General features: G+C 53.3%; 6 protein-coding genes across 6 annotated transcripts; 3 read left to right on the forward strand and 3 right to left on the reverse strand.

Annotated features, from left to right (window-relative positions):
• Window positions 1-460: 460 nt before the first annotated feature.
• Window positions 461-1,589, forward strand: AYL99_11158 (hypothetical protein; the record flags this gene model as incomplete). The annotated part of the gene is made up of 4 exons (XM_018842664.1): window positions 461-562; window positions 633-705; window positions 796-1,023; window positions 1,117-1,589. The coding sequence occupies 4 exons, from the start codon at window positions 461-463 to the stop codon at window positions 1,587-1,589; spliced, it is 876 nt and encodes a 291-aa protein (XP_018688077.1).
• Window positions 1,590-2,921: 1,332 nt separating this feature from the next.
• AYL99_11159 (hypothetical protein) lies at window positions 2,922-5,209 on the forward strand (the record flags this gene model as incomplete). The annotated part of the gene is made up of 2 exons (XM_018842665.1): window positions 2,922-4,976; window positions 5,030-5,209. 2 exons carry the CDS (start codon window positions 2,922-2,924, stop codon window positions 5,207-5,209), a joined length of 2,235 nt encoding a protein of 744 aa, XP_018688078.1.
• A 1,173-nt stretch (window positions 5,210-6,382) lies between these two features.
• Window positions 6,383-8,962, reverse strand: AYL99_11160 (hypothetical protein; the record flags this gene model as incomplete). The annotated part of the gene is made up of 1 exon (XM_018842666.1): window positions 6,383-8,962. One exon carries the CDS (start codon window positions 8,960-8,962, stop codon window positions 6,383-6,385), a length of 2,580 nt encoding a protein of 859 aa, XP_018688079.1.
• A 2,054-nt stretch (window positions 8,963-11,016) lies between these two features.
• Window positions 11,017-11,778, reverse strand: AYL99_11161 (hypothetical protein; the record flags this gene model as incomplete). Its single annotated transcript, XM_018842667.1, has 1 exon — window positions 11,017-11,778. One exon carries the CDS (start codon window positions 11,776-11,778, stop codon window positions 11,017-11,019), a length of 762 nt encoding a protein of 253 aa, XP_018688080.1.
• A 1,453-nt stretch (window positions 11,779-13,231) lies between these two features.
• On the forward strand, window positions 13,232-13,806 carry AYL99_11162 (hypothetical protein; the record flags this gene model as incomplete). Its single annotated transcript, XM_018842668.1, has 3 exons — window positions 13,232-13,433; window positions 13,492-13,532; window positions 13,594-13,806. 3 exons carry the CDS (start codon window positions 13,232-13,234, stop codon window positions 13,804-13,806), a joined length of 456 nt encoding a protein of 151 aa, XP_018688081.1.
• Window positions 13,807-14,260: 454 nt separating this feature from the next.
• AYL99_11163 (hypothetical protein) lies at window positions 14,261-16,000 on the reverse strand (the record flags this gene model as incomplete). Its single annotated transcript, XM_018842669.1, has 2 exons — window positions 14,261-15,885; window positions 15,949-16,000. The coding sequence occupies 2 exons, from the start codon at window positions 15,998-16,000 to the stop codon at window positions 14,261-14,263; spliced, it is 1,677 nt and encodes a 558-aa protein (XP_018688082.1).
• Between the last annotated feature and the right edge of the window lie 579 nt (window positions 16,001-16,579).

The following is a 16,579-nucleotide window of genomic DNA, read 5'->3' on the forward strand; positions in this document are numbered from 1 at the left end:
TCTTTCATTCAAATACAGACCTACCTTTTCAGTCTATAAATTACAGTGAGAAATCGTTGGATAATCAAGAAGTCATACGCTTAACTATAACTAATCAAGCTCAGGCTATAGTGGATACTTTCTACCTTTCTCTCTTAATAAGTTCCATGTTCACTCAAGATGACGCCAATTCCGCACATTACTTGTGATGCTCGTGAGCCAAACCACAGCCTCATAGCCTCGTATTGGGTAGCCGAGGTTCATGACGCGGCGATCGGCCCAATACCCCAATCGTACCCGATCTCATTCCAGTGTCTTCCTTGACGGAGATTCCATTGAAGGAGTATTTCTGAGTAATTTGATAGCGGGACCGAATCCGAGTTTTGAAGACTTGTGGAAGGATAGTGATCGCGTCCCCACTGCACGTGGAATCGTCGCTCTTCTTCGCAGCAGGTGTGTGAGAGAACCGGCAGCAACACCCATGGCAAACAGAAAGGAGCAAGGCATCCCGCCTACAGCGCCAACCAGGTTGAGACAGATTGCTCTCATTGCCAAAGACCTTGATCGGGCTCGGGATCTGTTGGTAGGTGAAACCCAGCCGGTGTCAGCATCCTCCTCGACGTGTTGCAGCTCACCGGCACCAATCATAACAGACAAGGGTTCTTGACACAGAAGTTGTCTTCGTGGACCCGGGAGTGGCGCAATGGGGTCTGAAGAACTTTCTCGGTACGAACAATGCTGTCCCGTTGGACGTTCCATTATTACTACAGCTTTTGATCACCCATCCTGGCTGACGTATATCTCGCGTTGCGGTAGTGGCGATTGGAGGCGACCTCATCGAGGTGTGCTCTCCGTTCCAACCAAACACCACGGTGGGGAGACTGCTGGAGAAACGCGGCGATGGCGGCTACATGATCATCATGCAGACCTTGGACGCGGCGGGGAGGAGGAAATACATTGAGTCGAACAACCTGGCCAAGGTCATCTTCGACCACCCGCACGGCGACGTTGAGTGCATCCAGTATCATCCCAAGGGAATTGCCGGTAAGTACTGAGTAGTTGCCTCCAGGAGGACCTCGTATTGTGGGTTGGGATGTGCACATGCAATCCGTTTTTCTCAGGGCTGACGCGGCACAGGGGGCATGATGCCAGAATTGGACTCTCACGCCCCATCGGCCACGAATCCGACTCCCCTGGAGAGCCGCTTCAGTCCCTGGCACGCCTGCGGCTCAGATTACGCGACGTACTCGGCGGGGATGAAACGTCGTGCATACCTGAGGCTGGTCCGAGCCACCCTCCGCCTGGCACCGGGGCAGACAGATGTCCAGGCCGCCGCCCAGCAATGGCAGGACTACTTCGGGGTGGAGAGACAGGGGAGTGAGCTGGTGTTCACCAACGCCCGTTTGAACTTCGTGCCGGGCGTGGACGGGATGCCTGAAGGGCTGGAGAGCATCACGATCGAGGTCCAGGGCAAGGAGAGGCTCGAGAAGATGTTGGAGGTGGCGAGCAAGGAGGGTCTTTGTGGAGATGGGTGGACGAATATGCTGGGCGTCAAATGGTATTTTGTGGCCCAAGGCGAGAAGAAGGAGGGCGTCAAGAGCAGACTGTGATCCCGTCCATGTGTGATCAGCCTGGGATACGATGATACAGAGCAGTGGTGGTGTGAATGACACTGCACCTCGTATGAGTACCGAGTACCTCGTACTGGATGTACTCTCTCGCTGCGTGGCCTCTCCGAAGTTGACCCGTGTATGCTTTTTTTCAGAATCAACGTGCCGCAATTTATGTCATTGGCGTCAGCTTTGTTTCCGCGATGGCGTCGAGGCTTCAGCCGTGGTGCAGGGGGAAATTGGTTGGGATGTTGTGTCCTGTGTGCCCCTGAGTGAGTGCGGCAGTCGGAGGGCAAGCCACGTGATTTCCTGATTGACCGTGAGCCGCGTCAGGTGACACGCGTCTGCGTTTGACTTCTCCTTTCCCACTTCGTCCCTGCGCTCTACCGACGCCACACCAACACCAACACGAGCCTCCAGCGACCTCCTTGCCAGATGTAGGAGTTATCTGATCCCAATCCGGCCGGCCCACAATTTGTCGTCCAGGTAAGCGTTCACTAAGCTTCCACTAAGCTTCGCAGGGACCCTGCCATCCCAACCGTCAAGCTATCAAAGTCAAAGCTGGACCTGGTAATGCCTCCAACAGCATGCAAACGCCTTCCTCCCCGGACACGAAGCCCACAGAGCTCCTAGGCGTCCTATCCACGCCGGTACTGAGACCGATCATCCCGTCCAAAGTCTCCTAGCCGACTCCCTGCCGCTCGCGGGACAGTCAAAACTATGTATGATCCGTGCCGTCAACGAGGCGGAGCTGAAATCAGTCCAGACGTCTTGTGGAAATCTCAGCCAGGTCAGACCAGCAGGGTGTCTGTCCCAAGACGGACGGTTCCCCTTTTCCTCGCCTATTTGTGCCTCGACCCTTCGCTAGCTAGCGAAGCTTCATAAATCCCGATAAGATCGCGCATCACACTTTTCCATCTTCATCTCCAGCGCACTTGTGGCACCCTTGAGAAGCGAGGAAGGCGCCACGAGGCTCCGTATGTCTAGCTGGGACGACGCTGACTGGTCGAGGACCGCTCGGGCACCAGCCTTGACATCAGCCCGTCGTGATAATTTCGCCGTTGTCGCTTCGGCCGCACGAGGCAGGGCTGATCTGGCCGAGGAGGAGTGCGACGACCGTTCTTAAGCCTCGATCGTCCTTCGACACAAGGTGTGTTCTTTTCTTCGTTTTCAGTCTTGTTGTTGCTGTTGTTGTTGCTTTCCGTGTACGCTCGTGAGGTATTCTTTGACGCCGTTGGCGTCGTCCATTCTTTTCTTACCAGGACGCAAGTCAGCGTCGTCCATTCGTTTAGTCCATCGTCTTCCGTTCTGTTGCTGCCGGTACTCTGGAAAATGGCACGTTCTTCCGCATGGCTGGTACTGCTGTTGGCAGTCTTCTTCCAGGCCATGCCTCAAGCCTCAGCAGGTGGCCCTGGTGGAAGACCTGGTGGTGGTGCTCCAGCGCCTCCCTCACATCAACCTGCTCCAGCTCCAGCTCCAGCTCCAGCTCCAGCTCCAGCTCCAGCGCCTCCCTCTCATCAACCTGCTCCCGCTCCCGCTCCAGCTCCAGCGCCTAACCGCAATCCAAACCCGCCCAGCAACCCCAATACCACTCCTAGGCCGGTCGTGTCGCAACCTTCACGTCCTTCTCAGCCCCCTCGAGTCTCGTACTCTGGCGCAAAGATAGTTGGGACGGCTCAGTTGCCATCATCATTGTCAACCGCTATTTTCCCCCAGGGCGCGTCGAGCACCGACGTCCCCAAGCACAGCGGATCTCTTGGAATCAATGGACTGCCCCAGAGCAAGACCAACGGTAATTCGCTGCTCGGCACACTCTGGGCACCTACGTACGACAGGTATATTGGAGACGCACCGGATCAGACCAATTCTACTGTGGCTCCATCGGGAGGGTTTCCATGGGGAGACCGAACTGCGGCCGCCACCAATCCGTACTCGTCAGCTCCCGTCACCGGTGTTGTTCGTTCATACAACTTTGAGATCACACGAGGCTATCTGGCTCCTGACGGGGTCGAATTGGAAGTCTTGTACGTGAACGGCGCGTACCCTGGTCCTACAATCGAAGCCAATTGGGGCGATACAATCCAAGTCACGGTCACCAATGGCATAACGGGTCCCCAGGAAGGCACATCCCTCCACTGGCACGGATTGTTGCAACAAGGCACTCCTTTCGAAGACGGTGTGCCTGGAATCACTCAATGCCCTATCGCTCCCGGCCAAACCTTCACTTACACGTTCAATGCTGATCTCTACGGCACTTCTTGGTATCATTCTCACTACAGTGCACAGTATGCCGGCGGTGTTATTGGTGCAATCATCATCCACGGCCCGCAGAATGCCGTCTACGATGTCGATCTTGGACCGGTCATCTTGTCGGATTACTTCCACGAGGAGTACACCACTCTGGTCGCGGATATTATGAGCACCGATCTCTCTAAGATTATGCCAATGGCAGACAACAATCTCATCAACGGCAAAGGATTCTATGACTGCTCCTCCATGGAAGACAACTCGACGTGCACACCGAATGCTGGGCTTTCCAAGTTTCAATTCACCTCTGGGGAATCGTATCGTCTGCGGCTCATCAATGCTGGCGCTGCTGCGACGCAGCTGTTCAGCATCGACAACCATACTCTCACCGTGATTGCATATGACTTTGTCCCCATTCAGCCATATACTACGGATGTTGTGACTCTCGGAGTTGGCCAGCGTGCGGACGTGATTGTTCAAGCGACTGGGTCTCCCACGTCGGCGGTCTGGATGAGATCCATCGTCCCAGCACGCTGTGGCGGCTCGACACAGCCCGTGGGTCTCGGAATCGTCTACTACCAGAACGCGAACACCACGTCCGAACCAACCACAAAGGGGTATCCCATCGACGAGTCGATGTGCGGCAGCGACCCTCTCAGCCAGACTGTCCCGTACGTCCCCATCACGCCACCAACATCGACCACGACCATCCAAGTTGACCTCAACTTCGAAATCAACGCCACCGGGCACTACCTGTGGACCATGGACGGCTCCACTTTCCGCACTGACTACAACGATCCCATTCTCCCGCTCGCCATTGCTGGAAATGACAGTTACCCAGAAGAGTGGAACGTGTACGACTTTGGCAGCAACACGAGCTTCACCATTGTTGTCAACAACGAGACCCCCATGGTGCATCCCATGCATATTCACGGCCACAACATGTATGTCCTGAACGAAGGCTCCGGCCGGTGGGACGGCAGCGTCGTCAACCCTTCCAACCCGATGAGACGGGACGTCGTCCAGCTGCAACCGGGCGGATATATGGCCTTCCAACTGGACGCGAACAACCCGGGCGTGTGGCCTTTCCACTGCCACATCGCATGGCACGTGAGCGCCGGTCTGTACATGAACATCTTGGTAAATAAATCTATGTTCTTCTGGTCCAGTGACATTACTAATTATTTCTACAGGAGCGAACCGACCTTCTTCCCTCGGTCGACGTGCCCGCGAGTGTCAGCAATCTGTGCAACGCATGGTCCGCCTTCACGGCCGAGGGCCCCATTGACCAGATCGACTCGGGCTTGAAGAAACGCGGCCACAACCACCTCCACCGACACAAGCACTCGAACATTGTCCGGCGGACCTTGTAAGGAAAGGACGAAGTAGCTGGCCGGGGGAATGTCAGTCAGTCTCAGGCTCCTGCATCTAGCCTATAACCATTGACCAGATCCACAGTCTGGTATGGGACACGGAACGGAACGGAAACATTGATTAGTTATGGGTAATTTTATTGGCACGCAATATAACATTCGTTTTTGAGACCTTTGGACTCTGTAGCACAAAGTCGGGGAAATATCCCGCTTTATTCGCATTTGATGGGGTGTGTGTGCTATATTCTATTGTAGCTCTCTCTCTCTCTTCCTCCCTCCACATCTGTATGAGTCTCATTCTTATACCGTCGGCCTGCTGGCTGGCTCTCCTCGTCGATGTCTCCGAGACAGAACAACGTTGCTCAACATCGCATCAAAAGGCATAAATAAGGTGTCAGAAGACGGCGGCCTCTGTTTTGGAATTCCATCAGGCTTTGCCAAACCGCTTAATACCTGTTAGTTAGTCATCTTCAGATCAAGCGAATTGGGCTTTGTTCGGGAAACAAAACAGAACAAAACAAGAGAGGGAGAGAGGGCGAGAAGGCTAGATGGCGAGAGGGGATACAGAAGGCGGATTCGCCCTCGTAGAGGAAGAAGACTCGGTACTACTTGTTTTTCGCTCTACTATGGTATGGTCTGGTATGGTCTGGTATGGGATAAGGATGCCTAGACCAATAGACTATCTAATAGACTACTGGTAGACTACACAAGACCCACGGACGACGCCTATGAATGAGTGCCTAAGGCTCTCTGAAGAAAAAAAGATAACACGACAGGGCGCCGGCGTAGAAAAGAGGAAACTTCTGGGGCGCGTCTCCGTGTCCTGGGGTAGCGGGCATGGCATGTATATTGCGACCTACCACCACTTCCCAGACAGACAGACAGACAGACAACAGCAGAAGAAGAAAGAAGATGTACTTCGTACACAAGGCTTCGTGCGATGATTTCGGGAAACCCACGGAAACCTATTGTTAACCGCTTCATGCCAATTTGAGACGCAGCGAAAGGAGGCTCGCTCATAGAGCTGACAGATAGACAGATAGACACTACGAGAGGAGCTTCTTCGAGCAGTAAACGCCCCGACTAACACAGGGCGACATGGACTGCCCTGCCCTGCCCTGCCCTGCCCACCTGGTGGATGATGAAAACCACAGACTCGAACACAAAATTCTGTCATTTCCTCCGCGTATACCCCGGGACCTGGTACGGCGTGGGGACGAACCACTTGGGGAAGATGCCGGACTCGCGCTGCCGGTGGATGTACGCGGCCGTGACGTGGCCGTCTTGGGTGAAATTCGACTGCGTGTCGTTGTTGAATCCGGGGATCGGGGAGTATTCTCGTTGCAGCGGAGGCGGTCGTGCCGGAGAGGTGGATGGTGGTTCCAGGGGTGATGAGGAGAGTTCGGGTGATGCGTGGCTGGCGGTTGATTCGAGTTCAGACGGAGGTCCTCCGCCGGGTCCTGATCTGCTTTTGACAGCTGGGAGTTGATCGTCGGTATTCTCTTGTTCCAGAACAGCCGCCTGAGGTCGAGGTGGCTGCCGAGGCGGGAGTGAAGGCGGATCCAGATCGAGATCGAGATCATCTTCAGAAGTAGATTCTGGACCTGCGTTGTCATCGCCATTCAATGGAGATTCGTCATGTCCGAGATGTTGTGGGATCTGGCTGAGCCGAATGCTAGAAGAGCTGGAGTCTTTGATCGTGATCTTGTCGGGTTCGCCATCCAGCACACCGTCCTGAGGCTGCGGTGGCAAGGATGACAGCGGGAGAAAGCATTGTGTGGCGTCTTGGGTCGATATTTGTGACGGGTGAGGGATCGACGCCGGGTGGATGGATCTTTGCGTGGCAAGTCTTCTCACTGACAGAGGCGAAGAGGAGGTATACATGGTATCGTTGAGCGGCGCTTGTGTCGCCGTTCGATGGACGCTCGACGGATGTACAAACACCGGCTTGGGCAAAGTGGCCTCTTCCACATCATCGTCGCCCAGTTTAGGTGCCTCCCTATCTGCATCTGCGTTGCAACGCTCGACTAGTCTGGGAATTCGCGACGGGGATTCTGACGAGCGCAATGCGCCGATGTCTTGGAAGGCAGAGCATGGAGCTGCTGCATCCATGTTGGCATCTTTGCGATCAACTGTCGGTAGTGTCGAAAGAAGAACAGCGTCAAGTCCAGCTTCTGACTCGTCAAGAGATTGCTCTGGTCGAACACGATGCTGGATTTGCATATTGAACTGCGTGTCGTTTGCAATTGGCGATCCGAAATCTGCGGCCTCACAACTCTCCTCCGAATCTTCTGCTGGCTCTTTTGGATCCTGTGTCTCTGCAGGAACGGGCGGCGAAGACCCGATGATGCCACCAAGACCTGGAGCAGTGAACTTGGCCGGTGGAGAATGAGCGTCCGCAAAATCTCGAACAATAGCGCCACGATCTCCTTCTTGTGGAGAATCCACCGCACCTTCGGCCTTCATATCGCCGCTTCGGTTCGTAACCAGCTCGCTCAAGTTTGGTAGATTGTCCTCACACCCAGCAACCAAAGAAGACAATTTGCTCCCCTCTGGTTGGCTTGTGGCAGGAATTTCGCAATCCTCGGGCACTTTGTACGGAGTTGCCTGTGCCTGGACAGCGGCCGCAGGTTTTCTGATCAACTCAGGCGAGGACGAAGGAATTGACCACACACTTTTTTGAGAATTCTCAACATATGGAGGACGTCGAGGGCCCTTTAGCTTCGGAAGCTTTAGGGCGACCATCTTGCTCTTTGATGAATCGCGACTTGGGGCTCGGCCTCTTTTCTCTCCTTTCCTAGTTGGGGAGGCCCCGGCAGGAATATTGACTGGTCGCTCAGCCAAAGGTGGTCGGCGAGTTCTGGAAGGGGTATCAGGCGCCTTTCGCTTGCTCTTATGCGGACTCTCGCATATGCTTTCCGGAGATTGGCTTGAGAGAATGACAGTGGCGTTCCCTTTTGGCGTTCTTGGGAGAACAGAGCGTCCACTTTTTGGTACAACGTCCAGCGTCATCTCAGCCTCGTCCTCTAGCGTGTCCTTGATCTCCCAAAAATCGTCGAAAGGCTCATCTGCAGCGCTGTATTTGTCGTGTTTTGCTACATCACCCAGCGCTTTGGAAAAGTAGTCGAAATTCTTCGCTGGGTCTGAGAGCACTTCGTTTTTCAACGCCAGACGCTTAGATGCTCTCAGGGGTCCCTCTGAGTTCTCCTCGCCTGCAAAGCCAACCTTCCTCTTTCTCTTTCTCTTGCAAGGTTTGTATTCCTTTTGGCTGTCTCCCTCCAGGGCCTCTGTCTTCTGGTTCGTAGGGAGTCCACCAACACTCGGAGTTGCTTTGCGCTTTCGAGGTCTTCTTGGGCTGTCGTATGTTCCGTCCAGTTGTGGGACAGCGCAACCACCATCTTCGCCTTTTTCAACGCTAATCATGGCGTCATCAATCTCCGAGTAATCTTGAGGTACAGAACTGAAGAAATCCATCTGGGTCAACGTAGAATTGGGGTTTCGGACACTCCGGCGAGTTTTTTTTGGTAGCAGCGTTGGCTTTTGCTCATCGTCCAAATACTGCATGTCGCTTTCAGGGCAGCTCGGAGGAATGGTGGTGATCCATTGGGCTTGAGTCAGGGTGCGTTGGCTCTTTGAGGGTCGAGTGGTAGAGGTGACGTCGGTGCCACTTCGTCGTTGTCGCTTCCTTCCCACGGAAGACCCGGACTCGGTCTTCCGCTTGGTACTGGTGATGGACCATGAACTTTTAGACATGACAGCTACATCCTATACTTGATGTAAGATTAAATAATAGGATAAGGGTAAGGGCTGTTGTGTGAATGTGGCCAGGCATCAAAGCGGCCTCCAGCGGGGCGCCTCCAACGCGAAATGTTTGAGCCGCGACGCGACGCGTTCGCGTCACGGATCCACGTGATAAACATCTCTTGCCCAACTTCGATGAATTCAATGTACAAGGTCTGATGAGAAGCTCAAGATGCGGCGACTCGCAAGCTAAGGGACTTGATGGCTGAGGGAATACAATAAAAATTACCACAGGGTATGATGCCTGTGATAGTTTTGCCTCGAATTAACTTCGAGATAGTGGCAGCGAGTCGGGAAATACCAAGCCTTCTCGAGCTTTCATAACGTTGACTTCTCATCAAACCCTTAGTCATACTCTAGACATCCAGTCCTTGCCAGTTCCGACGATGGCAGGCAATCCGTCTCAACTGTAAAAAAGATGACGATCTGTAGATTGGCGAAAGGGCTAGTGCCATGATCGACCAGGAACACGCTAGTGGTATGGTGGAATGATTGTCTTTGCTCATTGGTGCAATGGCCGATCGTCAACGTCATATCTATATTTGTCTTCCAGCTTTGCTATCCTACACTACTGAGTAGCTTCAGCTCTCTCCCAACTCTAAACTATGGTTGCCAAACTGGGTTTGAGTAACATCATCGACCAACACCAATATGACCTGAACTGTCTCGACCAAACCAACGGTGATTCTTTTCATTCGAAGTCGAGACAACCAATGACTCAACACATTCCAAGTGGAGCCTTCCATCTTCGCGTCCGCTCACAAGCTTTGTTTTGGCTTGAGAAGATCAAGGCCAACAATGATCTTTTGCGATCGAACATAGGAGATTTGCAAACACACGAGTGAAGCGCCCCAGATGGCTGCTTATCTGATGTTTCATGATTACAAAGACTTCCTTCAACGCCGCGAGAAAACCAGCAAAGAAAGAATTATTGAGAACGAACACCATCATGTCCTTTCTCCATCGATATAGGCTTTGTCAATGTCCAGCTACTTCAATGAGGCTTTGTCTGCCGCTACTCTCCGGGAAGGCATTGACGCTTTGTCTAGCCATACTGCCCTCTTCCCTTGGGACTGGGATCTGAAGAGCATAAATATTTCGAAGATCTCCAGCCTCCAGTGCTTCTTCTCTCCATACCACAACAACACAACAACACAACACCTTCACCTTTGAGGCGAGAAAAGCAACTCACCAAAAAACCTCAAGTCAAAAGCGAAGAATCCACCAACACCCTCATCAACCACTCAGAATCTTGACAATGCCTTCCAGTTCGTCCTACAGCAGCGGGTCGGCCTCTGGCTCCAGCTCTTCCTCCCGCCACTACACCTCCAAAGACAATGACCGCTTGGCAACTGCTGTGACTGCAGCGACCCGAGCCGAGTATGGGACTTATGGTGGTACTGTTCGTGACTCTAATGGCAACTATGGACGACGAGGGGCAATTTCCGAGGCAGACAGCCACTACTCCTACTCCCGCAAGTAAATCCTTGAACCCTTTCTTCATTCAACTCAGACCCATCGGAATGAATGTCGCAGAACAGGTAAGCGATGGATCGATCTTGCCAGAAGCTAACAAACAGGCATGTGGAGCAGTAGCTGGCTCCTGCTGACCTCGACAACAAAAAGTTGGTGGAAGGTAAGTGACGGTAAGTGAGCTCATAGTTTTCCCCCTCCTCTTCCTTTTTTTTTCAGGGGTTTTTTCTCGGTGATTGTTTACAAAAGTCTGACAGTATGAAGGCTTTTGTCGCAGTGGTAGGCAAAATACAAATCAATCGTTTTCCCCTGAAAGGTTCTTTCTACTAGCTTGATCATGCGAGCAGACCACTAATGCGAACTTTGTTAAAATATGCGATTGATATTAAGCACTATCTAGCACAAACTTTTGGCATGGCTAAATTCGAGAAAACTGCCAACATCCTCACCCGCCCCATACTTCAAATCACCTAAACTCAAACTCCGTCGCAATGCAGACACCGCAGCAGGCACAGTGATATTTATCCTGACCCCTAGTTGCCTCGTGCGCACCCATCTATCATGTCGGCGCCGATAGGACCCTTGCAGTCAACGCCCAAGGGGAATGTGCCAGCCCCGTTCCACCAGATCTGGTAGGTATTGAGGGCTTGGAGTTGCGGGTTCTGGCAAGCCCAGAACTTGTTCTCGCCGTTCCAGAGGAGTGGCCCGCCGCCGCTGAAGGAGAAGCCCGTAGAGACAGCGCCGGCGGGCATGTTGCCGCCGGAGTGGGGGACGGTAAACTGCAGGGGCGCCGTCTTGGTTGGCTCGATGTAGGCGTCCTGCCAGCCCGTCGGGGCCGAGTGAATGGACAGGAAGCTCAGGCCACCGGTGGTGTCGCCGGCGACCTTAGCCCCGGACAGCACCAACGGCTCCGAGTACTCCTGGTACTTGATCTCGCCGAAGTAGGCCGAGTTGTTGGCGTAGGAGAACTTGAAGGTCTGCACCTCGCTGATGTCGAAGAGGCCCTCTTCGCCAACGCTGAGGCCGAACGTGCCATCGATGGCCTGTCGCTTTTCAGCCTTGAGGGGGATTGCACTGGCGGCCGAGAACAGGGCCAGCGAGGCGGCGGCGGTAGAGAGGACGAGCATTGTTGTTGGTGAAGTGATTAGCTTGAACAAAGAATACTTCGCTTGATGAGGAGTTGTCGGAGGAGACTGGTTGATGAGGCACACGAAAATGTCTTTATGCTCAAGCTCTGTTCTCGGGAACTGTGCTGCTCTGGTGATGTTGGTGATGATAGGATCGAAGTGCTTCATCAACTTGACGGAAGCGATGTCTTTATAGTCACGAAAACCCCTCCCTCAGCAGCGGTTCATGTGTTTCGAACCTTTTCCTCTTCCTCTCTCCACTCCTCTCAGTGTGTTGTATACTTAGAAACACACCAGAGCTATGGTGACGACGAGCCATTTTCCCCAAGGTAACCCTCTGAGACAAGACTAGCGGCGATGCGAGAGCCTGCAAGGCTATGCAGCTTCGTCTGCCGTCTGCTGCTGCTCGCATGGACAGAGAGGCGCAATGGCATCAGGTGGTCAGTATGTTCAGGCTAGAAGTTCCTAATCCAGCTTAGTTCGTCCCGCGTACGGAAAAGCTTAACCTGAAGCTTCAAACCTTGAATCATCGGCGAGATCTTGCAGCTGTGGTCTTAGGTCGCCAATCGAACGCCAAGGATAGGGGAAGTTTCTTGCATATTGTGGCGCAGTCGAGAAGAAATACTTCCTTCGCATGACCGTCCAGCTCTACACATCCGTCAGCGTGATTACTTGTGTTACCAGGTTTCATAACGGGGAAGGGAGTACCGTAGGTCTACCGCTACAGACACCCAGAGCCTGGGAAGTCAGGTTCAATCTTGTTCTCGGGCTCCCACCACAGGTTGTCTGGAGGTTAGCCATCACCAACCCTCCTACGGTATTTTAAAATCTCTGGGAAGATGACAAGCACCACCTTGTGGCCAAATTTCGTGTGAATCAGAGACAGCTAGTTGTATCCGTGAGTCAAGAAATTCGCTTTTGTGTATATGTGTGTGCATGCGCGCGGGTATGCACACACATGTTTACTGCGTGCACATCAGATACATGGTGAACTGCCCCAGAAACAATGAGAAGGCGCTATTCTCCCGCGTATAAAAATCTTCCCCGCATAGGCGAACATCAAATAGATATTTCTTGCAAAACAGTGTGATATTGTTTCCAACCTCCTTGTTCTGCTCCTCAACCGTCCTCAACTAGTGCAGCAGAAAGAGGAGAAAATGTCCCCTCAGGCCCCTCGTGTCGTGTGTTCCATCATTTAAGACATCAAAGCCCGTGGCATCGATGACGAGCTCTGGAAAGAATACCCACCCGGTGTTGATGACTGGAAGACACTTGAGCGCATCGTTGATCAGAATGAATCAAAAGCACGGTACGTTGCGTTTTGAAACCACTCCTTCTCCATTCACCCTCAACCTGTGGCCCCTTGCTAATCTTCTTCTTCTTCTTCCTCTTCTTCTTCTTCTTCTTCCTCTTCTTCTTCTTCCTCTTCCTCTTCCTCTTCTTCTTCTTCCTCTTCCTCTACCTCCTCCTTAGGTTCCACTATTTCTCCCGCCTGGGAATCTTGTCCATATGACGCTTTCCACAGGCCATGAAGCCTTCTGTGGTGCATTCGCGTATATGGTGAAAGGCAAGTTGAGAGACCATGGGGCAGGGCATCCGGAGGGAACAGAGTTCGCAAAGAATGTCTTCTCGACGGGAAAGCCACAACGTTTATGCCACGAGCGACCCCGACAGACAGCGACTCGACAACCGCATCACCTCTGAACTTGCGCCAATGCATGGTATCGTCCTGGAGTTTGCGTGGCCGCAAGATTGCAATAGGCTGCCAGAGCTGGGCGAGTTCTACCTCTGGGAAAGTGAACTTGATGCGAAGTTGGTGATTGGTACCCATTGCAACTCCCGACGAACCCAGAAAGTCACCTTGCGCACCTGGAAACGCAGCAACGTCAGCGGCGACGGGCAAACTCATGGAACATGCTCAGGTGAGTAGTAACGTTGTTTCAACCCCTTGCTTCAGTACAGCGGCTGACCATCTCTCCATAGGAACTGCGAACGGACGATGGAAGGCGTGTCCCGGGCCCTCCTTTGCAGATCCTCATGTCTGGAATTGCGCCTCCACACTGTGTCTCACCATATCTTCCGGGCAAGGACATTGAATTCTCAGTCGACGAGCTTTGCAAAGGCACTGAGGCTGCGGAGAGGATGGACCGACTCTGGAGAGCAAAATTTCGCCGAGAAGCACCCCCAACACAATAACGGCGCCTGACCGAACTGCCACAAGGTTTGTTGTCAGTCCGCCCAGTCTGGTGTCGACGACGGCAGCTCGTCTCCTGGAGAAGAAGGCGTAGATGGAACGCCAGGCAGCAAGCCGACGCAGAATGGGATTCACGTGCGGCCCCGCCACATCCAGCAATGCAATCGATCTCAAGTCCAAAGATGAAGCCGAACTCCAGGGAACCAGGCAAGTTGCTCCATAATGTACGGCATCCCTACCGGGCATGATTGCCAGGGTCCTTGGGGGTGTGAGCATGGCTGTTGTGCAAGGAGGGACAGGTCAGATTTTTGGTTGTGCATTGCGTGGCATGGGCCGTGAGAGAGACACGCGTGGAAGCGCAAAACAACAACCAGCCTGTTTCGACTGCGAGAACTGTATCGAGTATGGATTAGCCATCAAGTAGTAAGTAATTTTCACACTGCTGTCCAAGCATCTTCATCTCCTGAAAAGCCTCAATGCGTCGCCCTCCCCGGTATCGTCGTCTACATCTATACCGTCCGTTCCTTCCGAGTCACCGCGTACTTTCTCCTGCTCATCCAACGCTCCGGTCCGGCCCAGAAGACTGCCAAAGAACTCGGCCCTGGCCGGCCCACTCCACGTCGTGCGGTCCTCGGGGGCCATGAAGTTCTCTAACTTCTCGTGCACCGTGTATCGGACCTTGCGGCCTTTGCTGGCCTTGGTGTCGACCCTTTTGTGTTTGCTGCCCGATACGTGGAGTTTGGTGGGCAGCACCGACGTGATGCCGCCAGCGCCATCGGCGTCGGCACTGGAAGAGCGCGAGGCGATCAGATCGCGCAGGAGGGCTTGATAGAATGGGCCATCGTCGTAGGTCTGAGTCTCCGGCGAGTAGGACTGGGCGATGAGTTTGGCGGACTCGGTCGCAAGATAGGTGTCGAGCACGTCCGTGAGGCGCGAAGCAGCGGACGACCGTGAGGGTTGGAGCAATTTGGAGCGGGGGGCGGGATCGACCACTGGCTGTGTTTTTGCATGCCATTTGTCGATCACGCTGCGGCGGTGCGTGTGAGCGAGCGCTTCGAGGGAGGTGTAGCACTCCCAGATCTCCGAGAGAGGGGTTGTACCTGTCGGGTTGAGTGGTCGTTTTCTCTTTGGCGTCTTCTTCTCCTTGATCTGGTCATCAGATCCAGGCCCTTCTCGGGCAGAAAGAATGGCGCTGCGAATAGAGTCGATAGTCGACCATAACGCCAGCGCGGCATCTTCAGCTTGTTGCGCCGCGGCCTTGACTTCCTCTTCGTCGACAAAGGATCGAGGCAGCTCGTTCATAGCCGTGATGCCCTTCTGTAACTTGATCCTGGCATCGAGGAGGCGATCAAAGGTTTGGCGTTGTTGCTTGACTGCGCGGCCCTTTTGCACGTCGGCAGCGGCTCCGGCTGACAGGACGGATGCGAGTGCTGCTGTTGATACAGAGTCGAATGCAGCTCTCCTCAATTCTTCCCGTTCCGCGCTCCGAGAGGATTTTCCATCTTGTGGTGGAGCTGGTGAGGCGACTGAGGATATGGAGGCGTCGTCGTCGTCGTCTTCGTCGGTATAGGCATCGGATGCGTCGAGAGAGTGATCCGTTGACAGATCTGATTCATCAGCCTTCACCTCATCCTGCGAGTCTTCTCCATCAACAGCCTTTTGTGCCTCCACTTTGCTGTGCTGGATGGCAAGGCCCTGGAAGGGTTTTGCGAGGCCGTGACGGAGTGTTTTGTCTCTTTCAAAGTCTTCATCGTAATCCACGTCTGACCCTAGCAGGTTGTCGTTCTCTTCCGGGACGCCTTCAGAGCCAGACACATCCACATCCCTGGGAGCGAAGTAGTCTTTCTCCTCTACTTCGTCGAACGCAAGGGCATCAAAGTCCTCTGGGTCTTGGAACGTCATGCGACTCACCGCTACGCCCTCATACTTTGCGTCTAGCGGTGGCGCTTCTGGCAGTCTCAGTAAGCTCTTTCCCACTGTTTCGTAGTGTGCTCGGCTGAAATCATCATGCCGGTCTCCTTCGTTTTCAGACTTCTCGTCCTCACTCGGATGTAGGTAGGCATCGTCTTCGGGGTCATAATCTGCCAGGCTTCAGTGAGCAAAAACGACCGGCAGCGCCATCCACGACACAAACGACGACTGACCTCTAACTTTCTTCCGCTCCAGCTCAGCGGCCTGTTCCCTAAGACTCAGCATTGTCTAATCGTCGTCACCAGGCGATGGGGCTTGTGGTGTCGCAGGCTCTTCCTGCAATCGAAAAATAATTTTTTGGAGAGTTTAGCAGTAGGTTTCCCCGCAGATCCATCGCCACACATTAGCTCATTTTTGCTCCCTACGGGCGCCAGTAAGCGATCACCCACAGCCCGGGAGTCACCCAAGAATTTATGTCTTCATGAATTATGATAGCCAAATTCAAGCTAAAATTCGTTGGCTGAATAGTTCAGAGGTAGAATTCTTGCTTTGGGAGTCTTTATGTCTTGATTGTAAGAGGTCCTGGGGTGAGTTATAACCACACGTTCGTCAGTCGCTAGTTATCGGCTATTAACATCAAATTTCAGTTCAATTCCCAGTTCAGCCCTGATTTGCTTCGCAAAATTTTTGCTGGTTTTGTTTCTTTTTTGCCTTTGCAAACCATTGTCCTGCAGCATTTTGTATTATTTGACTCATATCGAGGCCGAGAATTGTGCGATCACGTGGTCGTCATTTCGCAACGTCATTTGATTTGCGCGAAGACAACATCAGGTAGCGACGTCGTTTCCTCGACAGTCTTTCGAC

The sequence above is a fragment of the Fonsecaea erecta genome (genome assembly GCF_001651985.1).
Source record: "Fonsecaea erecta strain CBS 125763 chromosome Unknown Scaff13, whole genome shotgun sequence".
Classification (NCBI taxonomy): Eukaryota; Fungi; Ascomycota; class Eurotiomycetes; order Chaetothyriales; family Herpotrichiellaceae; genus Fonsecaea; species Fonsecaea erecta.